Source organism: Terrapene carolina, unplaced genomic scaffold, assembly GCF_002925995.2.
Source record: "Terrapene carolina triunguis isolate 2854851 unplaced genomic scaffold, T_m_triunguis-2.0 Scaffold136, whole genome shotgun sequence".
Lineage (NCBI taxonomy): Eukaryota > Metazoa > Chordata > Testudines > Emydidae > Terrapene > Terrapene triunguis.
The window spans coordinates 11,705,674-11,730,658 of record NW_020664487.1 but is presented as its reverse complement, the minus strand read 5'-3'; the positions used below and the strand labels follow the sequence as shown (position 1 = coordinate 11,730,658).

General features: G+C 42.2%; 1 protein-coding gene and 1 long non-coding RNA gene across 12 annotated transcripts in view; one reads left to right on the top strand and one right to left on the bottom strand.

Annotated features, from left to right (window-relative positions):
* The window catches only part of ADGRL3 (adhesion G protein-coupled receptor L3), a 518,922-nt gene that overhangs the window by 474,878 nt on the left and 19,059 nt on the right, over nucleotides 1-24,985 (top strand). For 6 of the 9 annotated variants that reach the window (XM_029911929.1, XM_029911931.1, XM_029911927.1 and 3 more), the window contains one exon: nucleotides 14,543-16,559. The exons of 2 other annotated variants lie outside the window; for them this stretch is intronic. In XM_029911929.1, coding sequence (XP_029767789.1) covers nucleotides 14,543-15,345 — 803 coding nt within the window. In that variant the 3' untranslated portion in view covers nucleotides 15,346-16,559. Of the gene's footprint in view, nucleotides 1-12,175; nucleotides 12,232-14,542; nucleotides 16,560-24,985 lie in introns of those variants that run through there. One more of the 9 variants, XM_029911934.1, reaches the window with a different exon arrangement.
* LOC112102519 lies at nucleotides 11,275-24,349 on the bottom strand. 3 transcript variants are annotated; one of them, XR_003899845.1, is made up of 5 exons: nucleotides 24,118-24,349; nucleotides 20,572-20,757; nucleotides 17,967-18,020; nucleotides 12,545-13,154; nucleotides 11,275-12,179 (listed from the first exon to the last, which is right to left on the bottom strand). It is a non-coding gene; the product is annotated as an uncharacterized LOC112102519 (long non-coding RNA). The 3 variants fall into 3 exon arrangements; XR_003899844.1 differs by lacking the exon at nucleotides 12,545-13,154; XR_002907755.2 differs by lacking the exons at nucleotides 11,275-12,179; nucleotides 12,545-13,154 and adding an exon at nucleotides 16,561-16,591.

The window sequence follows — 24,985 nt, the reverse complement described above, 5'->3', positions numbered from 1 at the left end:
GGGCAGTCAGGGGACAGGGAGCAGGGGGGTTGGATAGGGGGTGGTGTGGGGGGGGGGTCGGGGGGGGGGAGGGGGGAGGGGGCGGCGGCCAGGCTGTTTGGGGAGGCACAGCCTTCCCTATCCGGGATGTGGTGTATTAAATTGTTCCCCATAGGACTGTGCTACTTACGAAGCACCAGGACTGACAACCGTGAGTAGTACATGGTAAGTAGCACATTGCTACGGGGAGCAATTTAATACGCTACACCCGGCAGCTCACACAGTGCTGGCGGCACAGCGAGCTGAGGCTGTGGGGGAGGGGTCAGGGGCTAGCCTCCCCGGCTGGGAGCTCAAGGGCCAGGCAGGACGGGCCCGCGGGATGGATGTGGCCCGCGGGCCGTAGTTTGCCCACGTCTGGTCTAGTTCAATATCATTGACCCCAGCAGAAGAAAAGATGGTCCAGTGGTCAGGGTACCTGGCTGTATTCCCTGCTCTGACTCAATTTTTTTGGGTGTCCTCATGCAAGCCACATGGGGTTAGCTCCACAAAGGGATGTAGGTGCCTAACCGCCACTTCAGGTACCTGAATCCGAAATTTAGATCCCAAATTCCCCACTCAGCTGTAGGCCTCTGAAGTCACTAGGCACCTCGCTGTCTGCTGGCAAAGTCCCCGAGTTGCCTGATTTGAAGCAGGAACTTGAACCCAGGTCATCCAGGAGAGTGTGCTAACCACCAGGCTATATAGTTATATTCTCTCTCTCTCTCTCTGGCCCAACGACTATTAAAGTATTTCATGTCCAGTGGAACAGCTTCAACAGGGGAGATGGAGACTCACCCCAGAATCCTCCAGAGCGCAGTGGTCAGGGCACCGAGGTTGGAGGGCTGGGTTCCAGCTCTGAATCAGACTGAGTGAGGTCTCTCACATCTCAGCGAGCGCTCTAACCTCTGGGCTATTGGGCATAGGGGCGGGGGAGGCACTGCCACCTTCTCCTCTCTGTGCTGTGGGGTTTTTTTGGTGAAAAAAGGCTGACTTGACTTAGGGGCCTCACTCCAGTGGAGGGTTCATGGCTGAGAATCAAGACCAGAGTCGGGTGCCTAAGTCCCTTTGAACCTTCTCCTGGAGCTAGGTGCCTAAGCCTTCCCTCAGCATTTCCTATTGGCTAGTTTAGGCAGCTCCCTGCTCAGCATGCTGGCTTCTGTGAATCGCAGTCTTAGGTGCCTAATTCTCCCCATGCCCGGCAATGGGGAACCCGGGTGCCTAAGCAGGGGCTGTGGATTTTACTGGGCAGCAGGGGAGCCTAACGCTAGGTGTGCAACTGTAACCCTAAATCCCCTTCGTGGATCTTGCCTTTAGTCTGGGTCTTAGTTCCGCAGTTGTACAGTGGTACTTCCGACCTCACAGGGGTGTTGTGCAGATAAATACATTTAAGATTGTGAGGCTCAGAGATGCTGTGGTCATGTATCATCGAAAGATACGCTGGCCAGTGCCAGCTGCTGCAGGGGGTAGGTACTTACCTGTACGATACTATAGCATACTGGGGTGGGAAAGGGGTTGAGGTTTCTTCTTTTTGAAGGCTGGCTAAGGCCTGGTCAGTTGTAGACTGGAATGGAGAAGGGTTGAAGCCAGGCATAACAGACTGGGTCCATTTCCCTCAAACTGGGTATGTAAGTATGTTATTAATTGCACAGGTGTGTGATTCTAGAGAAAGGCACATCTCTCCAGTAACTTTGTTAATTGCTTTTGAAAGGTAATGCTTTTTCACCAAGTCTGAAGAAGCACATGAATGCATTTCCTTTCTGGTGCCCACTGGGTAGACCAGACAGACAATTCAAGTTCATTTAAAGGCCTTCCGCACTGCTTTGTCAGCCAGCTGTCAGCAAGAAGTTATTTGAATTGTGGTCCTGAATGATATAGTCTAGACTTGAGTGACATCCACCTGTCAGCTTCCCTTTCATTCTTTGCTTTCATTGAATGTTTAAAAGCATACATATAGTTCATGGATGTGCAGTTCTCTATTAAACTCTCCCAAAATTATTTCTTCATTCAATATCCTCTTGCATCAAGGACGTGAATTTCTGTCTAGCAAAGGGGGAAATAAGGTACAATTCACGTTGCACACTATAGCTATAATGGTATCTCCTTTCATATACACACAGAGTAGATAAACTTAACAATAACAGGTTTCAGAGTAGCAGCCGTGTTAGTCTGTATCCGCAAAAAGAACAGGAGTACTTGTGGCACCTTAGAGACTAACAAATTTATTTGAGCATAAGCTTTTGTGGGCTACAGCCCACTTCATCGGATGCATAGAATGGAACATATATTGAGGAGATATATATACACATACAGAGAGCATGAAAAGGTGGGAGTTGTCTTACCAACTCTGAGAGGCCAATTAAGTAAGAGAAAAAAACTTTTGAAGTGATAATCAAGATAGCCCAGTACAGACAGTTTGATAAGAATTGTGAGAGTACTTACATGGGGAGATAGATTCAATGTTGTAATGGCTCAGCCATTCCCAGTCTCTATTCAAGCCTAAGTTGATTGTATCTAGTTTGCATATCAATTCAAGCTCAGCAGTTTCTCGTTGGAGTCTGTTTTTGAAGCTTTTCTGTTGCAAAATTGCCACCCGCAGGTCTGTCATTGAGTGACCAGACAGGTTAACGTGTTCTCCTACTGGTTTTTGAGTGTTATGATTCCTGATGTCAGATTTGTGTCCATTAATTCTTTTGCGTAGAGACTGTCCGGTTTGGCCAATGTACATGGCAGAGGGGCATTGCTGGCACATGATGGCATATATCACATTGGTAGATGTGCAGGTGAACGAGCCCCTGATGGCATGGCTGATGTGATTAACAATGTAAAGCCTTTATGGGCAGTTATAGTCAGAAGAGTGACTGTAAAAACTGGCATCATGGGGTTTGTCATTTGTTCTCCCTCGGCTTCTGTATCAAATTTGCTGAGTTTACAATTCAAAAGATGATTTTTCGAACTGACAGCCCGGCTGCCTGGGATCTAAAAATCATTCCTCTTAAACCTCCACCAATAATAAAGATTCTGGTTCAGAACTTAGCTTAGTAAGCCATGCATGGAGAAGACTAGAACTTGGCTCCCGCTTTAGTAGCTGTGTTGGTTCTGCATTGCTAACAACAGTCCAAGTTGGCTTTGTCAGTGAAATAAGCAGCTATGACTCAAAGATGCCCACAGAGTTGGTATGTTGAGTACAACTGAGTATGGCAAACGAATAAAATAAAAAAGGGGGGGAGGGCACACAATTATTTGGATTATAGAAGAATTCATTAGGACTGTATTTGCACCCCTTTTTTATTTGCTTTGGGTGCATATTCTAGCAGATGACTTTCCTAACAGGCACTTTTGCCAAAACAACAAATGTAAGCAGAATATTTGTGAAATGCAGATTTCAGATTCATCATCTTGACTTTTCATTGAGGAAACCTGATTCTAACGACCAGATGCAGATGACAGTTGCTCACGTTAAATAATAAACTTGCCTCTGAAGTGGACCTCCCCAATCAAAGGTCGACTGTGAGTAAGGGTATCGGAATCTGGCCTTACAAGTGACACTCATCCAGTCCAGCAACAAAAAGAGATCGCGTGACAAATCCAAAAAGCTCATCTTTAAAATATCAAACTCTCTCACAGACCAAGAATAAGTCACTGAATATATCCAGCAAGTCATTCTGAATAACACATCTGAGAAAATTGTGATCTGTCTGCTGACAATTCATGAACAGAAAAAGAGGTGAAATGGTTGAAACAATTATTTGCTACGAATTATTCACCCAACTCTGGTGTTGAGTAAGAGAGTGCCATTTCACAAGGTAAATCTCGGTTTATAATCACAGTGTATAAACGCTTTATTAGAGATAACCTGTAACTGAGTATCTATGAACTTTGAAGGTGCTTAGAATCTCAACCAGGATCTAGATCGGAATTGCACAGCTGCTTCTTCAGCTATATATTGGATTGAACCAAATCCTAGATCAGAACTTTTGCGTTGTTGAAATAGAAATCTGAGTATTGCTGTTTCTTTGTGTTGCGTTGTTCAGAGTTACAACTTCTGATCCTGGTATGCTATGGTTACTAGCCTTTGGCTACTGGCTCCGTTTTTAGTTGGCTCCTCTCATTAGACAAGGACACCCCAAGATGTGTGTCTGGGATGACCCTTGATTCTTTCCGACTTCATGGCCACACGCTTACACGCATGTAGAATGCAACAATGTTTTGGAAAGCAAAATTAAGGTGCTATCGATAGCATCTCTTCAACTTACAGAACCCCGGGAATTTCCACTCACAGAAGCTGACAACCAGTCACATGTAACTAAACAAATAAATTATTTGTTTGCCAAATATGCACAATATGCAAGTGCCATGAGAAACCGAGCAGATAGGTTTTATGCAAGGAAGGCTATCACTAAATTGCTAGCTACATGAAGAAGATATTGGGGGCATATCCTCAGCTTGTGTAAATTGGCATTGCTCCATTGAACACAATAGAGCTTAGGATCCAGCTATAAGTGAATAAATAAATAAATACAAACTATGAACCAGATGCATCTGGCTGAGGATATTGGGCAGACAGCCAGGGAGAAGTCAGGCAGCACATAGCAAGAAAGGTTCCTCACACTGAGTGGAATCAGAACAGGCAATTCACATACACAGCCTGCTTCCTTCTACTTTGAAACTCACACACCCCGGCCTTCGCTAGCAACTTCCAAAGCACCTTTCCCTTCCAGCTTGTCACCCCATTCCACACACTTCCCTAGCAGCGAAGTCCGCACACTGTTGCCATAACGTCTCCCACAGGCTCTGTTGCTAAGTGCTCTAGTTTGTCTGGTACGCTGTTTCTTTGGGGAAATAATACGCTTGTCTCTCGCTCCTTTTTCTTCCCAGCCACTTGTTACAGAGGAGCTGGAGTCTTATAGAAACCTTTGATATTTTTAGAAACCCTGCTGCTCGGATCACATGTTTTCTATATTTGGCTTTGCTCATTATTTATGACCAAGGACATTTTCATGCAAACAGGAGGGTTGTTTGTGAGTTCACCTGCCCCCGCTGCTCATTCCTCATCTGAAATCCTAATCCCGTTTCTAGTAGCCCTGGTGGTTGCCATGGTGATGTTGAAGTGTCACAAAGAAAGCAGGATGGGAACTCAGAAGTGTGGCTAGTGTCAGGGGGTTGGATTTTTTTTTATTACGGACCCTCCCTTTTGAAAAGAGAGCTCGTCTTTTTTATGATTATTTTTGGAATGAAAGCTTTAATTATCGGTCATTTGGAGCCCCCGAACCCCCCAGCAGTCACTGGAGCTGGGAAGATTGTGCTTCTGAGATTGATTAATAATAATACCCATCTCTTAGATAGCACTTTTCATCCACAGGCTTGAAAGCGCTTTACAAAGGAGGCCGGTAGCAGAAGGGAGGGTCTTGAGGGCAAAGTTAGGAGCTGGATCCAAACACTTTAATAATAAATATCATTATGTTTTATGTTCTTGTAAAGACCAAGGTTCTGTTTGCTTTGACCCTCCCGTTTTTGGGTCCATGATCCCAGCCTTCTTTTACGGTGGGGAAACAAGCAGGGCCAAATTCTGTGCTCAGTTACGTTATAAATCCAGATTAAGCCCTCTGACTTCCGCAGAGTTAGTTACTCCAGATTGGCACTGCTGTAACCAAGAGCAGAATTTGGTCCCCCCAGTGAAATGAAATCATTTTTAATGGAAATGACCTCAGTAAGAAAGAAGAAGACAGAAAATAAGCTGCTATTAATCTTGTTTAGTATATTTATACGCAGTCTGTGTGAGGTCAGTTTCTGTCCCTCTCTCATTGGAGAGATATTATTCATTAAGAGTCAGATTTGCAGAGTATGATCAACTATGTTTTTTTTTTTCAAGTTTCCCATCAGAGGCCAGGTGTCCATTTAAATGAAATGTTGTGAGTAGGCCCTAACGTACACAGCCTGGTAGTTCACTTTGTGTTGCATTGAGGCTTGGTTTTTCAGGAAATCCACCTCCATGGTAAAAACAACGAGGAGTTGATACAGACTAACACGGCTACCCCTCTGAAACCTGTCACCTCCATGGTAGAGTCCCACGGATGTTACCAACTGCTGAGTATCCTATGTGAGATGCGTGAGGGGTGGGGTTCAGTCCAGTCCCTGGTGGGCAAGTGTCAGCATCACAAAATCAGCATTACATCTCAACAGAGAGGCCAGCCCATAGAGCCTGGTTGTGCTTGTTATTAGTGGGGTGGTGCCTTCTGGGGTTGGTGATGAGGTCTCAGGAAGACCTGCACTGCCTTCGAAGTGCTCTAAGATAGAGAGAGAGTCTCCAGGTTCCTCACACTAGCCCCTTCCATCAGCAGTAAATCCACTCCAGGCAAGACGCCCCCCAAAGGGGCAAGGCCAGAGCCATGGGCATCCCTGCCCCCCAACCAGCAAAGGAGGTAACGTTACCCCTCCTGAAGGGCAGAATTCCTCCTCCCGTGGGGTGGCAGAGCTCTGCACTGCACCAAGCCCAGGGCTGGGCCTCCAGGGCTTGGGCAGCGTGTGCTATACAGACGAGACCAATGGAAGGGCCTGTGTTAAGCTGGAAGCAGGAGTTTCAGTGGATAACCGTAGGCAGTTTCCAGCTCTTTGTAACAGAGTGAAATATACAAATAACGTATATTTATTTATCGGCACATAATGACATGGAGCCACCTCCTGGGCCAACAGCACCATGTGACACATGGACCCTCCTGTCTCGGGTCTGCGTGAGCTGTGCCCCAAAATGGCTGCCACCCTCTCCCCCTCTCACGTATGTTCTTTGTAACCCCTTCTGTTCTGTCATTTTTTCCCTTTTGTTGCCAAGTCATGTTCTGCTTCCTCTCCCCCAGTGACTCTCCCCTGCCCTCCAAACTCCCCACTCCCTCCCACCCTCACCGCAGGCCTTCATGTTGTTGTGACTGGGGGGTCCCTTGGCATGCCCCACAGATGAGCTGAGCACCTCAGGAGCGGAGGCGGCTGCCTGTTTTGGGTGCTGCAGTGGTAGCAGGGAGGGTAGGCTGGTGCCTTTTGAAGAGCCATCTACACCCAGGGCTGCACCTTCGCAGCAGGTTGTTGAAGCAGAGGTGTCATTCTGTTTTCTTCACCCCTACTTCTCTTCTCCACTGTCCTGCAAGCCCCCTCTTGCCTGCTGTAGCACCTCTTGCAGGGCCTGCTGACCTGGCAGAGAAGTGTGATAGACCAGGTTAGGCCAGGAAGTAAAGAATATGTATGCGCTTAACTCTTCCGGCCAGTGACCAAGGGAATGTCCCTTCTCCCTGCTCCTAGTCTGAGGGTTGGTCTTTGGTAACGATGCTGTGATCCGTGTCAGATTTTCAACTGCCCCTTCTCATAGATGTGTATTCCTGCTGCGAATTGGCTAAGGCAGGGGAGGGAAGCCACTGCCACACGAACCAACTTCCTTCCCTTAAACATAAGGTAGGTGTCTCTGGCCACATGCTGAAGAGCAAAAATCCAGCAGCTCAGTCTCCTGAAGTCTAGCATAAAGAACAGGCTGAGTTGTGGCCCCTCAGCTTCCTCTACAACTAGGTTGTAGTTTCCAAAATGACAGCCAACGAGGACGTGAGTGAAAAATTGTATTTGCAAAGGCAACGTAGAGCCCTGGAATAGGAAGATCTCTATGGGCTGCCTGGTCCCGTCTGTAGGAACTCTTGAAAGAATTATGATGCTCACGCTTGTAAGGGTACATTGTTGTTGCACAATAAGCTGTTACCGCGTAGATTTAAAGCACAGTGGATAGAATTGTACCTGCCCTATTGTACATAAATAGCTGCTCCCGGAATAAGAGCTCTCATAAGTGCCCAGAATCTTATGGAAGCCAACATTTTCCATCCTTCCTTTTTTATATATGTTCCGAGTGACCAGTAAATAAGCCCTAGTCAACAGTGAAATTTGAATGTATTTTCATGTGAGTCATTGTTATTGTTTGGTTCATATGGCACTTTCTGGAGACGATCCCCTCGCCGCATTGTGTAGACTGTCACCTTTTGTCGTATCCTTGCTTATACTCTGAGCAACTAGGGAAACCGCCATAAATGTGGGTTATCAGCATTCCAATCCATTTTCTTTCGCATCGACTTGGATTTGTGCATTGTCAGAAACATCTGTGCTGCTTTAGTGGCATATAGTTTTCAAGTCTAATTAGCTGGCTGCTTGTAATCAGGACTATTTCAACTGTTGTCATTCTGAATGTTCTTTTTTCCTTTTTTTTTTTTTTCCTTTTTTGCCTTTTTTATTTTTTTTTTTTTTTTTTTTTTTTTTATACCATATTTGCCTGATTGACCTTTTTTTTTCTCTGTCTTTCTATCGGGCTGCTCCAGGAGCCATGGCTAATCATCTTATAACCAATGCTCTGCTTCGTCCTCATGGCACTAACAACCCTTATAATACATTGCTCGGGGAATCGGCGGTCTATAACAACCCTTCTGTCAGCATGTACAACACACAAGGTGTGCAGGAGTTTCTCTCTAATTTTTTCTAGTGAGAGTCCCATTTTATGTGGCTTATATAGGCCCATTTTTTCTTTTTTCCCTTTGTCCCCCCGTCCCCCTTTGTTTTTTTGGAACCGGGTATAAATAATCTCTCCTCTCATCTCAGTACATTTTTCCATTTTCCTTAGGTTTTTTCTCACTAGCCCTACCAAATGACCAGCTTCAGTTTGATAGCCACTCATCAGATCCATTCAAATATCTGTGGTGGTTTTGATTCCTTTAGTTTTAGTCATCGGTGTGTGTTTTGTCCACTGTATCCATTTATCGCTTTGTTGTCAGTTCGTTTCTTTGTTAAATCATTCATTTTAGAAAGAGGAGCACCTTTCAAGGTAAGTGAGGTCAAAATGGCCTTTGATACCAAAGCTACTATTGCTTTTGGAATAGCATATAGAAAAATAAATTGTCAATAGCTCATCAATGTATCTATCAGAGATTATGCATTAAAAAAAACAAACACCCTTGAGCTCTAAGAGGGATATGGAACCAGAAATCTAGACTGATTCCAAAGAGAGCAGAGTTTAGAGTGGAGTAATAAATGTATTGTCATGTAAATAAATGCAAACTACATGTGCTTTAAGGAGACCAAATAAGAGCTCCAGGAAACTAGAAACTGGAATCAAATAGCTGCAAAGAGTCAGCTGGACCTAGTCTATAAGATTCTACTGCAAAAATCATTCCCTTGTGACCTATATATTTGTCTTCTTTATTTGCTCTGGTTGCATGAGTAGACCATGTTTGTAAATGAACGTCACGATGCTTTTTGTTATAGATAGGTCTATTTACAAATGATTTGGGGAATAAATCTGGTACTTGGACGCTTCATCAGGTTGCATCTGTTAAGTTTGATAGTTCAGTCTTTTATCCATTTTTCCCCCCCTAGACAACTGAATCATTGGAGAGTAACTCTGCTTTCAAACACAAATACTTTCTAAAATGTCAACTCTCTTTATTTGCTCCTCTTCTAATTAAGGTGTCCCTTTGCAGTAAGGGGTCTCCTAAGAAAGTGAATAAATAACGGCAACAGTGCAAGCAATAAAGATATGTTGTAATATGCAGCATTGTTTATGGTAAAATTATATATTGACTTGTATCATTAGGGTCTTTTAATTCCAACCGCAAAGGGGAAAGCATATGCATTTGACCTTTTTTCTGTTCATAAATTTCTTGAACCGTACTAACTTCTCACAATAAATTAGATTGCACTAATTCTTGTTAAAGGAACTAACATTAAGTGTGAATTGCTCTGAATTTTAAGAGTTTGCTATATCACAACTTTTGATTTTCTGTACAGTTTTGGTATGTAAATATTTATATTTTCTTGCTGGAGAAGTGTTAAGGTTGTTACTGTTAAAAAGATGCTATGCTTTAAGATTAACATCATTTTACATCCGCTTTCAAAACTAGCCAGGGGAAGTTTTAAACTGGGTTATAGAGGTACTATCTGGATGGCAGCAGGAAATGGCGAGTCAGAATTTGTCTTATTGTAATCCCCAGTTTTCTTGGCTGTGTGTCTCAGCTCTACAAATGTGCTCAGGGATGAAATATGACAAAAAGTTTCTGCTAGAAAGTGCATTTAAAAAAAAAAAGGTCATCTAATTTTAAGGCTCAGCTGCTAATTTTGTTATTTGCACTGAGTAGAACCTCATTCCACAAATAGTCCCTTTGATTTTAAGGTGTTACTCAATACAAGGGAGCAGAACTGGGGCCAGAGAGGTTATAAGTATGCTAAAAGCAGACCTGTTCAGGGTTCAGTCAATAGAAATTAAAGAGAACTCCGTGAGTACTGATGCTAGTTAAGCCACTGGATATTTACCATTGACTTCAGTGGGAGCAGAATTGAAGTCGGTATTTCTGGGAGACGACGAGTTTATTGATAACCATAAATATATCACGGGAAGTAAGAAGTGTAATAGATATTGCCTTCGAAACTAGGTGATTGTCTCTGGGCAGGAGTTTCTTCGTAGTGTTTGATGTATGTCCCTATGAATTTTAGAGGAGTCCATATTGCAGCTCCAAGTTAGTAAATACAGATTCCACAAAAGGCCTTATGAATCCCATGGGATTCATGCATACTGACCCAACAGCCAAACTGACGGAGCCATTGTGATAATCTATTGAGTCAATAACACATTTTATAAATATCCATTCGGTGCCACTTAAGCATGGCTTCGTGCGCTTCCCATGCACTACAAATTGTCACCGCATTTGGGTTTGTCTTGACTAGGATTTAATGGTTACAGCATGCTAGAGAACATCTTCTAGCTAACATGTTCTAAAACTCTAATGTAGACAAGGCGGTGGCTTCTTGCACCTCCCTCTGAAACGTCTGGTATTGGCCATTGTCAGAGACAGGGCACTGGGCTGAATGAACCTAGGGTCCAAACCAGGGCAGCAATTTCTGTGTTCCAGTGTATGTTAGCTACCTTCTCTGCTCTAGACTTTTATAATGTGCTAGCTAAAACATTCTAGCCAAATGACACTAAATCTTAATCAAGTCAAGCCCTTTGGATCTGCTATTTCTGGGCAGGGAATCTCTGCAGCTGCTCTCCCTTGCAAAAGCAGAGTTGAGCACTGCTTGCGGGAATCTGCTTTCACAAGTATTTGACATCAGGGGGAGCTGTGTATAGCGCACTTGCAGACCACATGCCCACCTAGCACTCTGTACTGCAGCACAGTTTTGTCTGAGAACAGGTGTTTGCCATTAGGATCCAAAGCCCATTGAAACCAATGGAAAGACCCTTCAGGTCAGGCCTTAGAAGTCAGTGGTGAGACTCTCAATTCCTTTGATGGGATGGGTTTGGCCATAAAGGAGTGAATGAGGTAGTAGTTGAGAAATTGAGGGGTTTGCTGAACCATAGAGGTTGCCACAATTTGGACCTGAGAGAGGAGGTGTTTTCACTGGATAGACTGAAATCAATTTGAGTCTTGGATAAATGATGGGTGTTTTATAACAGCTTTTGTGAAAGATCATTTTAATAGAAGAAGGAAATAAGATAACATAAATGAGGTGTGCCACAAACTAATACAAAATGGGAAATTGAAAGTTAACACTTCATCCTCATCTTTAGTGTGTTTGGTTTAAAAGCAAACGCAAACAAATAAATAAATGCTTCGTTGCAAAAGGTTTTAAAATGCCAGCACGCCCTGGATGAACAAAACCCCACAGTAACAAAACAGTGTGTGCACAAGATGGAAGACACAATAGTTTAGCAAGGAAATGTGTTTCAATTTCAACTGCCGGGGTGGTTATAACTAACAGTAAGTAACAACATTCATTCTAATGGCATTAAAGGTGTCTGTTTTTCTGAGTGGGGATTGCCAGTTTAAACTTTACATTTCCAGATGTTTATTCTTGATTTGTGTTGCACCCTAAAAATGTAAACTGAGATGGAAAAAAATTCAAAAAGGGATCTTTTTTAAAAGTAACGTTTATTATTGTGCTCAAAACATTTTTTTGTCTAAAATGTCAGTATTTTTTAACGTGCAACAAACCATGTAACAGATTCATGTATTCTGGGCAGTGGAAATTATTTCTGTTAACTCTTTTTTCTGCATATCATCAATTTGCTTTTTACTCATGTTTCTCCTACTGTCGCTGTAAGCTTACTTGTTGTTTTTTCTTTCCTTTTCTTCATGCTGTCGTTTAGAGCCCTACAGAGAGACAAGTATGGGAGTAAAGCTAAACATTGCATATCAAATGTAATTTTTTTAGTTCACTTTTATTGCATCACATATAGATGATGTAGTTATTAAAAATGGTTCATTTCTCACAATTCTGAAAACAAAAGAATAAAAACCATATGGATTAATATATATATAGTTATATTATATATATTGATACAGATTAGATGCTTTTGTTGTCTATTTTCTTTTTTGTGTCATTTACCCAACATAGGTTCTAAGTCTCGTGTAACTGTGTGTGTGTGTGTGTTACATTGTTTTAAATTAAACATTTTTATTTGCAAAGTCATAAACCTTTTATCAATTTATATGGTATATTTCATTATGAAACTTACTCTATTTCAAATGCAATCCATCCACTTTATTTTCCTACAGAATCTTCCAGCCTCCAATTCTATGCATTGGCAGCAGAAATAACAAGCAGTGTCTTCATGCATAAGTTTCTCAGCCATGACCATCAAGCAGACACTGTAGTAACAATCACTCATTACATACAGTCCTTTAAAAATATTTGCTTTTTATTTTCCTTAAACGTTGTGGATCATTTACGGAGACCTTCTAACATGAAAATAAATGGCTTTGTTCTATGTCTGTGATGGCTAGTTTATTTTATGCATAACTTTCCTTGTTTGTTTGGAAATACATGATACAACAATATACTGTATGCACCAGAAATCCAAAATAGGGATGACATATTCAGGACATTTCACTCAAAGAAAGAACAAAGTCTGCAGTAGCACTTGCCAGTCTTCGATAGATATCCTGAAAGGACTGCATCACAGATATAGACTGAATCCTATATTTTCAGAAGGTACACTAGCAGTGTATTAAGAGTTTTTCTTGCTGATGTGAATGACCATTAATCTTTGTTGTCAACACAGAGCTGCTCTAATCCACCACTGCTGGTTCAGTGTTGTCTGTGATTTTTGGCAGCATCTGAATGCACTAACTGAAAAAACACATGGAAAGTTTCATACAGTCTCATGTTGGGTGTTCATTCTAGTGATCACAATAGTCATTAGCATGATAGCTTAACATGCCAGGACCCGATTCTCCTCTCACTTAAACTGGATTTACTCCACTGGCTTCAAAGCAGTTACGCTTTATCTACAGTGGTGTAAGTGAGTGAAGATTCAATTCCCTGGTTTTTATTTACAACGTTAGTAGGCTTATGGAAATGTATATAGTTCATTAAATAGTTTCAACAAAACCAACTCATTCCCAGAAGGCACTGGCCTAGTTTCTGCAGTTATATATGTATTTTTTTCCTGTTGTAGGTCAGAAGTCCTAACATTACAGGGATACATTTTCAAAATGGCAGGCAAGCTTATAACTGGCTGACTCATGCAAATGGGAATTATGTGACTAAATACCCAAGCAGCCCTGATGAAAATGCACCCCATCAAATCTACAGTGCCCATAATCCTTACAGCATGCACTGTCCCTGCTATTGAACAAAGCTACCTAATGAAAAAGTGAAACTCAGAAGCGGCTTTTGAAAGAATATAGTATACGGAGCTTAGCAATAACAACGCTCACAGAACTGTAATCCCTAGCATAGGACTATGATATAAAATTCACAGCACAGCATCATGCAAATAATTTTGGTCATGCCCTTGTAACAGAAGGGATGTGATGTATAATTTTAAAAAATCAAACACAGATACACAAGCTAGTCACCATGAAGCAAAAATTATAAATTATATCCATGCAACTCCATTGCATCAAATGGAGTCGCATTAAATGTAAGGAAGGTAAGAATTTTCCCCCCAAGATCTCACGTATGCAATCAGTTTACTAAACCGTGTTTTGGAAATGGGCTAGCTACGCTGTAAATACAGGTCCGCCGCTTATGTAACTTGTCATCTTTCCCTTGAAATCAGTGGTGCTAGGACAATTTATACCAGCTGAACATCTGCCCCATAGATTTCCTAGTTTTAAGGGACATATAAAAGAAGCTGAGATAGCATTTGGGAGCAGCTATGTGTGATATGAACAGGAGCTATTTGGAGAGGGGCTGTTCCTTCACTTAAGCTACTGACAAATCCAGTGCAATACCTGATACCGGATATCATTTTCAGTGGAAAAACCTTAATCTTATTAGCTAGAGCTCTTGTTCCCATGTAAAAGATTATTAAGCTTTTTTGTTATCAAACCCAATCTAATTTTTTTTTAATTTTTAATTTTGTTTGATATCAATTTTTACACAGCTGCTGTGTTAACGTAGCAACACAGTGCAGCACTGATTGATTAAGACAGTGTGATGTTTGTACGAGTCCTGCGCGAATGTCCTGTTTTGCCCAAGTCACCCTCTCTTGTGTGATGTTTTTCAGAGGGGCTTCTGAACAATGCCAGGGATACAAGTGTCATGGATACTCTACCACTGAATGGTAACCACGGCAACAGCTACAGCATCGCCAGTGGCGAGTACCTGAGCAACTGTGTGCAAATCATTGACCGTGGGTATAACAACCACACCGAGACTGCCCTAGAGAAAAAGATCCTGAAGGAACTCACCTCCAACTACATCCCTTCCTATCTGAACAACCATGAGCGCTCCAGCGAACAGAACAGGAACCTGGTGAACAAACTCGTCAACAACATTGGCAGTGCGACCGAGGACGACGCCATCGTCCTCGACGACGCCACCTCCTTCAACCACGAGGAGAGCCTGGGCCTGGAACTCATCCACGAAGAGTCCGACGCCCCCTTGCTGCCGCCGAGGGTTTATTCCGCCGAGAACCACCAGCCGCACCACTACACCAGGAGACGGATCCCGCAAGACAACAGCGAGAGCTTTTTCCCCTTGCTAACCAACGAGCACACAGAAGACCACCAGTCGCCCAACAGGGATTCTCTGTATACCAGCATGCCCACGCTGGCTGGCATGCCCGTCACAGAAAGCGTTACCACCAGCACCCAGACCGACCCCCCCACGGCCAAAAGTGGTGATGCCGACGATGTGTACTACAAAAGCATGCCAAATCTAGGCTCCAGGAACCACGTCCATCAGCTACACACTTACTACCAGCTGGGGCGAGGCAGCAGTGATGGTTTTATAGTCCCACCGAGCAAAGACGGGACTTCCCCCGAAGGGAGTTCCAAAGGACCTGCTCACTTGGTCACTAGTCTATAGAAGATTAAGCAAAAATGTAAAACAACCAACATCCCCTCCCTCTCCTCCCTAACACCTGGTTTACTGTTCTGAGTTAATACAAGCAGTGGTAATATTGTGCGTACTCCTAAATCTTCGTGCTGTTCTAAAAAACAAACAAACGGTCAGACTTTTTTTTTTACTGGAATTTTTAGGCCAGCCCGGGGAGAATAATAACTGATGAAATTCCACCCCTTTCCTCCCCTCCCTCTCTCAGACAGACTTCATTATGTTAATGAAAGAGATACAACAGATAATGGCACACTTCGTGGCCTTCTCGAGTTATGCTGTGTTTGTTTAAACATCCTTGATGCTCTGTTGCTACTATTACTGAGGACCTGATTTAAAACAAAAATAAAAGGCCAAAACGTGCATTTGAAACTAGTAGTGATGACGCATCTCGGTGGGAGTGCTGCACAAAGAACAAACAACAACAAAAAATAGCAAAACTGTTTATTATGAATCTGTATCACATAATGGTTTTTGGTCACTCACAACTTGATTTAACTGCAGCGCGCTTAGCTGTGGGAGCAAACAAAACAAAATCTAATGAAACGGAAGGGAATTCTAGAATTATATATGCTACGCGCATATTTTATGTTTTGCTGTATTAACTGATGATAAAAAAACTAATGGCAGAAAAAAAAATTGAACAATTTCTATGTAATGTACAGATACTAGCATTGCACATATAGTCTGCTTTTTGTTCCTCCAGAACTTGCGTCCCTGTTAATGTAGTGGAAAAAAAAAAAGAACTTTTTCTGTTGTGCTGGTCTTGCAAATTTGTCTACCAGTAGGAGCAAGGTTTTTCATAAATCCTTTTTTGCCATTGTTTTCTTTAAAAATTTCACTGGGCAAAAAAAAAACAAAACAAAACAAAAAAACAAAAAAAAAGTCACTTTCTAAGGCTCGTATTCTAGTAATACGATCACAAATTCTTTCCAACCAATGGAATTTTCTTTTTCTCATGCTTTCTCTTTCTTCAGTCGGTGTATTGCCAACAGAAATTTTGCAGATTAGAGCAGGGCAAACTTTATGTTTACAGTGCACAACCGATAATAATAATAATAATATGAAGCGTATTTGGCAAGCCGTCCCTCACCCAGGCAGTAGGCACGGTACTAGAAGCCAAGAGATCTCTTATAGTTATAGCTGGGCTTCTGCATGTGAAAACAATATCCCTGTAGGAGTTAAGGCCTCAGTCTGGTTCCCAATCTAGGCACATGTACTGCAGTGGTTAAAAAAAAAAGAAATTTGACTGTCTTATAACAAGAATTTGAAAACCAACTATTTTGAAGTGATTAAAAAAATCCTCTGTTCATTAGTTTCCTAACAGGAAATTTATTTATTTGACAGGATTTGAAGTAATGTAGGCTTTCCGGAGGTAAATTAGCAGCACAGGTTATAATTTTTTTTTAATTTATGATCCATTTTGTATGGTCTCAAAGTTGAATGACCTCATTACTAATATTTGTTGTAAAAGTGAAACTTGTTTGCCAACCAATAAACAACTGATTAAGATTTAGAAGATACTGGATGTACTGTACGACTAAACTTTCTCTTCATTTTTCTCTCCCTTCCTGTCTTCAGTACGAGAGTTTTGATTCCTTTAGGCCACGGGTGAGCAGAGCCAAGGAAAGGAGCCCTAGATGAATAACTTAAGCACAAAAATTATATAGCTATGGCTGACTGGAAGGATCTAGATAATCTAGCTAGGTGTACTTTGTCTTGGGGTAGGGATGAGATGAAGTGAGCCTGCTTTTTAGCGGGTTACTGCATAGGTCTAGTGGGTTTCTACTGTCTAAACTAGCCTATGACATGAAGATAATTTGAGTACAGTATTTCATGTGTTGTACCTTTTTAGCACTGCAATATCCATTATATCTTTTTGGTACTTTGGTTCTTCTGATGTTACAATCTGCTGGTAGTGTGGCAAAGAGTAAAACAAGTCCACATTAGGTCTCCCTAGCCACCCTTTGTGGTCTTTACATTTTAATGGTGTGGACCAATGAGAAACAAGTTATCTAAAAAAAACCCACTGGATCCTCCCAACTATTCCATGGTCAATTTCAGCCACTTTACAAAGACCTCCAGTTTCTAACAGGAGCTTGATGGTCCCTCCGAGTATTTAACTGGGAAGACATATATAAATTACTTTCCCAATCTGGGGTGTCTCCTTTATTTGTGTTGCTTGCGAGTGTATTGCCATACCAAATTCTCCTCCAACTCACCTTGAAATTAATTTTTGAATAGAGCACAATTATATAACTTTCCCAAAGACAAAATATGTAAGTTAGAAAAATCAACACAATAGAACAGAAAGATTGACAACAAAAATAAGTGCCTCAGGGCACACTCAGCACTGACTATAAAGTGACTCAGATGCTAATTCTCATAGAGCTGTTGTGCATTGCTCTGTCAAGGTCTGGTCCTGCTTCCATGCAAGTCAGTGGCAAAACTCCAATTAACTTCAGTGAGAGAAGAAGGACTTGGGGGTGGGTAGGTGATGTCTCCATTATTGCATGCTTTCCCTGTTCGATGAACAAAATATGTTGGCTACACAGTTATAGACTATAGGCCACATTCTGTTATCCTTTACTCACCCTGAGTAGTACTTTATTCTGCAAGCTGCTGTACTGACTTCAGTGGCATTACTCCTGAAATAAAGTAGTAATCAACATGAGTATTTAAGGGTATTAGACTCTGGCCCTGAGAAATCCCAAACAACACAACACCACACACTACTCGTTATCTGGGTGGCTTCTGCTAGCCACTTATTCAGATTGGAAATATATGCTGAAGGGAACCCCATTTTTGAGTGTAGGAGGTAACCCCAGAGAGCTGGCTGCAGACGCTAGATTTTACACTCAATAACAAGCAGCATTCTACTTCAATGCCTAGCAGTTGGGAACAGTTGTCTTTGTAACATTGTGGGAAACATCTACAACCCAGTCTTCCCTCTTGGTCTTGATGCTGCCAGCCTGATGCCCTAAAACTTGCTGCCCTTTTTATTATTATGGGGTCAGTGTGATTGAGACAAATGTCATGCTGTAGATTTACGCATGCAAAGGTAAAGACAATTTCAGATTCTCCATGGACATAACTTCAGTGCAGCGAGTCAAGTGGACACTGTTGATGATCTACTATGCTTGAATTATATATATTTTTGAGAAGGACAAAACCTTCAACAGCAGACTCCCAAAATGCTTGTAGAGGGACATGGCAGACTTAAATTCATGCAGAGGGTAAGATCTTTCACAGTGATTGTTGTCATAATAAAAGGCCAGTGGTTAATATAGGTGGCATTTACTGGTGTGTCTGATGTAGAACAAGAACTCATTTATGGTTGATACATTGTTGTATCAATGTATCCTAGTGAAAATTTTATCCTTGTGATGTTGGCAAGGTCATGGTCTCCCTACCGTATTCATTCCACTTCCCCTTTATTGAGGACTCAACAGTCTTCCTTCCCCTCATCTCTCTTATTTTCCCTTCATTTGTCAATCCATGCTCTCTCCTCTAACTTCCCTCACTTCTCAACTCTCTGGGTACAGGAAACATTTCATTTTACACTTGTCTATATTCATCCCATGCCAACCTTGCATTACAGTATCCATTCTTATGGATGTCTTACAGACATTGAAAAGGTTGACTCACAAAACAGAGGGGATAAAAATGCTATTTACGTAATTAAATTAATCCAACATAGTTTTCACAGTCACAGAAACGTGGGGCTGGAAGGAGACCTTAATTCCCTCAGCACTGAGGCAGGACTAAGTAAACCTAGACCATCCCTGGTGAGTGTTTGTCCAAACTGTTCTTAAAAAACCTCCATTGATGGGGATTCCACAACCTCCCTTGGACGTCTGTCCAGAGCTTAACTCCCTGGGAGTTAGACAGTTTTTCCTAATATCTAACCTGAATGTCTCATGCTGCAGATTAAGCCCGTTACATCCAGTCCTACTGCCAATGGACATGGAGAACAATTGATCACCATCCTCTTTATAACAGCCCTTAATATAGTTGAAGACTGTTATCAGGTCCCCCCTCAGACTTCTTTTCTCAGGACTGAACGTGCCCAGTTTTAAGCCTTTGTTGCTTGGTTTTATTTCTTGACCTTTACTTTAAGGCATGGTCCCACGTTGTGTCAACCATTTGGACACTGACATGGTGAAGGCTACTGTATGCTGACCTACAGTCGCAGCACCATGGATTATCCTGTGTCAATGAGTACCGATCTTAACTGAGCTACAATGTGTTGATGTCATCTGCATAAGCTGCAGTACGTAAAATTGAACTCTGAAGTTCATAAATTCAGTCCTTGGAGTCTGAAAATTTCTGCATGTAGCAGTGAGAACGTCAAAGCTGCTAAGCACTTTCCAAGTATAAGAATATTTTGAATACAAAAAACATTTGGAAAGCACAGCAGATAAAAATAACTGAAGTGTGTGTTTAGATGTGTGTGTGCACACGGGCATGCCTGTGAGAGAGAGACAACAGTCAGCAGCAGTGAATGCTACAGTTTCAGCTATACATTAGTTTATATTTTAACATGCTCAGAACTTTCCAAAACAGGAAGCTTTTGGGCTGAATTTGTATGCTTTGCCTATACTAGAAGGAATTTTGTTTCCCAAGGCTCTGAAAAAATGCATCTGCCTTTTTGATTTATGGGGAAATGAAAAAAGAAATACATCTTTCCAGCCTAAAAATACCTTGATCACACTTAAAGAAAACAAAAGGAGGGGGTCAGGCTTCAACAAAAAATGGATAAATGGATGGACGCTCCCACTTTTTGAAAAATTTGGTCTGAAGTTAGGTTCCTAAATCCATTTTTAGGTATCTGAATAAGTGGCCTGATTTTCAACAGTGACTGAATTCAGTGGAGCTGCTGACGGCTTTGCACCTTTGAAAACTAGGCCTTTTACTTAGGCCCCTAACTTCAGACATCCCGTTTTGGAAAAATCTTGTTCACAATCCTTACCGGGAGTGCTTACTTTGCTGGGATTGGGGGAAGAATGAAAAGCATTATATGGTGTCTGCTTTGTGATTTTAGATAGCCCTGAGCAACAGGCAGTGGGTAAGCTGCATTCTCCAGGAATAGCCCTGGGAGGTGCTGTGATGCAGGGATCCTTGTAATTTGCTGCTGGGCTGCATGTTAGAGAACCGAACCGACTCCACCCATTTCCCATCCCATCCCTCCCAACCAACCTTCTCTGATGGGGAAGCGGAGTGTAGACAGCGATTACTTCCATGTAGTTCTTTGTGTGGGCATGTTGCAGAGCAAGCTATAGGTAATTGACGTGACAGCTCGCTGGCACTCACTAAGATTTCATCCCCTCTGTCTATAGGCTGACTGCAGATTGTCTCTGTCCGGCCTGTTTGGCATCAAGGCTGCTGCAGAGATAATTTGCATTAGAGAAATCGTGAAAATCTGGAACTCTAGAGAAAAAATTAAAAGAAGGCTGTCAAGAGCTTTTATAAATATTTTACTTTCCATTCTCCTCCTCTCCCATCAGGGCTGTCTCAAATAACATCTGGCAGCACTGGCTTCTAAATGTCTCTTCTGCAGCTGGGGATCAGTAGTACGCAGCCGTAGTATGGCTACATCCCCTCTTCCTGTCAGAGCACCCCAAAACTGCAGACAGGAAGGGGCAGAGGTGTAGGATTTACTATGCTGGGCCTATGCCACCAGGCAAAACCCCAGGCGGCTGCCTAAACTGGCTTCCAGTTGTCCAAAGCAGGAGGGCTGGGGGCCAGGATCTGGCCCGAACTAACTTAATGTATAGCTGCTTATGTAAAAATAGCGCAGCTACGTAATGTTACTGGAAACTGAATTGCACCGCCAAGCTTTGCAATTGTAATAGTGCATCCTTAACGTAGCAGTCGCACTGGTTTCTTGCATCACACACACACCTGCGCAGAACAGCATACACAAAACAGAACACCCTGCAGACTTCCACAAGAAACAGGAATAAAAAGATACCTTTCCCTTCTAAAAACTGGCTATGGAGACCCTAAGAGCACACAAGCTTGAACTGCGATCACTGCTAGTGTCCCTCCTCCATGAAAAATAACTGAAAAGGAGGCAAGCTCATATTTATTTGTAGCTATTTAACCTCACTTGATGCTGATTTTGGTTAGTGACTATTGCAGGGGTGAAATGTTATAAGATATTAATAAGCCTAGAAGTGTAATGCAGTCTGGGGGTCTTCTTTATAATTCTGAACATCCCAGGGCACAACATTGAAATCAGATCATCTTGTTTTGTTAAGCACTGATTTTTATTTCCTCTGCATTGTTGTTTTGAGTCTTTGAAGTGGAGATCAGCAGAGACAAAATTAACAATAGCTCTGTGATCGGGGAAACTGTTGACCATTCCTGATACGTCATTGAAGTTAGGTCAATTTACACTATTTTCATCTGGAAGAGCAGTTGGTCTGGGATCAAAACAACCAGAGATTTGCATACTCCCACAGCAGTCAGTGAGCCAGATCCCTAGTTGATATATGTCAGCCTCACACCACTGAAATCAGTGTAGGTCACATTGATTGACACTAGCTGGTTATCTTTCAAAACTGCTCTGCTCCAAAGATTTGGACAAAATTTGATGCACTCTGAGTACACTGTAGGCCTTCTCATACAGTAATCACTACACATGTGGATATCCCTGTGACCTACTCAGGAGCTCTGGTGTGCAGTCATTACAGGATTGGAATCAGAGGGAGTACTCTAAAATGGCTCTGTGTAATTGTGTGTCATATGGAAAAGGGTAAAAATCACTGAGAGCAACTTCCTAGCACCTAGGAAAGGTGCTCTTTTAAGCTAGCAGACACAAGCATCACTCCATGTATATAACGTTTTATTTGTAGGATAAGGAAAATCTGGAACGATAGAGAAAATATTAAAAACGCTGTCAAGAGTTTTTATAAATATTTTACTTTCCATTCTCCTCCTCTCCCTTGTCCCTCCTCTCTTCCCACCAATACCAGCAGAGGAGTTTAAAACAGTATTTGTTTCCCTGCATGTTTCGTCATCATTCATTTGGTTCTTCTTTCTAATATAGCCCGATAGAGCAGCATGCATCTATAGTCTTCCTCTTGTCTTCGCCCCAAATGTATACCAGAAAGTAGCATGCAGCTAGAAGCCAAACCCAAGTGAGAATACAATGTAAGTGTAGAATAATACGTGTAATGTGCACAGCTCAGAAGATGTTGCTCAAAGCGTATGGATAGAGCCAATGCCACAATAAGCAGCTATTAGGGTTGGTTCAAACACATCTGGGACCTCTTCCAAAACCATTCACTTGCTCCCACAGCCTGGCAACAAGGCGGGGTAATTCCCTCCTCCTCGCTGCCCTGAATTTGCTCTGCGATGCCAGCTGTGTGCGGGGGGACAGGGAGAGAATGGGTGATGCATGTGTGTGTGTTTGGGGAGTAACTAGGGGTATGGTGGATGACGTTCACCTGTTAAAAAGGAAGAAGAGGACCCATGATTTGTCCCAGGTGGTGCTGTGATAAAGGGGAGACCACATGGTCCCCAGAGGGTTTGAGTTACAAACCCAGAGGCCTCAGTCGGTACAAAGCAACTCATATACCTTACAGTGCAGCAGCAGTGCCTGAGCAGTAACCATCACTCTAGCATTTCAGCCCGTTCCTGCTGTGCTAGGGCCAATTCAGCTGGAGGTTTGGTACCAGTGTCTGAACATCCCCTGGTGCCAGACGCAGACGTCCGTGGAGATTTAGTCTCCCTGAGGAGGAGCAATAAACAGCTTGACGTTCAGTCAACAAAACTTGAACCCAGCGTGTGCGTTGTTACGGACATTCTGAGCGTTCGCCTCAGAAATTCCATGGTTGGAAAATGCCGCCCAATAGCCATGGGCTAATAAAGGGAAAGAGCTTTTCTTTCAAACATGTGCACTGAACAGGAAAAGATGACTGAAGTTCAGAAAAAAGAACCATCAAGTCACTTCTAAGGAGGAGCCAATCAGAAGGAACTTTGCATGTGCCTTCTAAGTGGTTCATCAGAAGTGAATAATTGTTTTCACTACTCAGTTGGAATGAGTCAGTATAGACTAACTTACATATACAGTCTTATTGGTTAACGTTACTCCCCTACTGCTGAACTCTGGTCAGGCAAACAGTTGGATCTACAGACTTGCCAAGTGAATGTTTTTAACTAATCAAGAGTCAGAACTTCCTGCTTTTATGTAACAAAATCTTATGGGTTTCTCCACAACTGGAGACTGATACACAAAACAGGAAGGAAAAGGTATCTATAGAAGCTACTCATTTTTGGCAAGTTGTAAGAACATATGGATGCTAAACGAAACAGTATGTATACGACGTCCTAGGAAATATGTTCTATTTAACACGGAAACATTGTAGACTAGCCAAGTTAGTTTTAATTTGGAAACCTTTTGTTTCCAAACTGAAATAGCTTTACAGGTGCCTGCTACTTATCAATCATATAATTCATGTACACATTTCAGCTGGTGATATTCTTACCCAAAAACATGCCAACAAAACATTTTCTTAACTACTAGCAGTTTGCTTCGTTTCCTTTTCCTCTGTGTATATTCTTTTCTGTGTCTATTCCTTAAATGCTCTGTACAATCACATGTAAAACACCCAAGCTAAAAACCTCAATAAAAAACTCCATAAAGATGAAGCAGCAGGACAGTGCAGTTATTATGAACTGGAAGCAAAGGGTTGATATTTTGACAGAGCTTTTTAAAAAAGAAAACAGAAAACTCACGAAGCCACCATCATGCTCAATTGATATGCAAGCGAACTCCTCAGCCGGTGTAAATCTGAATAGGCCCATTCAAATCACTGAGTTACGGATCTGGCTGACAACATACTTCTTGAAAGCCAAGTCACTAGTTAAAAGGCCTGTTATTTCCCCAACACAAATTAATCTGCCTTTGCTTGATGATCTGCTACTTGGTCTAATAGAAGAGCCCCCTACAAATAAGCTTGCCCTGGTAAGCAGAATAGAGGAGACAGGAATTTTGTCCTTATGCTGTGCAGTATTTATGTCATCTCTGTGATGCTATATGTGGTGGTGGTAACACTAGCTTTCTTCATGTCCATGTCCAGTGTGGGTAATGTATTATTGTATGCAGTTCTGTGGCCGCGAGAAAAGCTAAGGAATGCCAAGAGAGTAACATAATGCTGCCCTTCACATATATAGATGACCCAATATCGTAGTGTGCCAGGTGTAATTGACTGCATGTTACCCTACAACTCTGGAAAGGTTATTACCAGGAGCAGGACACTCCTTGGGTAAATTATGGCTGTAATAAAACTGTTTTCAACCTGTCTCCCGCCACTTACCTTTGAGGCATTTACTTCAGCATTTAATTTGGATCCCAGTGGCAGAAAATCTAAAAGTCTGCTTCCAAATGCAGCAAGAGGTTAACACGCTCTGAAGACCTTGTATAATAGTTACAACAAAGATCCCACCTACTTCGATGGCTGTGAAACACCATTGTTTTCGCTGGAGAAAGCTTTTGGGGAGAGCATCAAGAGATAACAACCAGAGCATGAATCAATTGATCCAACAAAAGACTAATGGGAATTTTGAACAAATCCCCTTCACAATAATAATAATCCTGGCATAT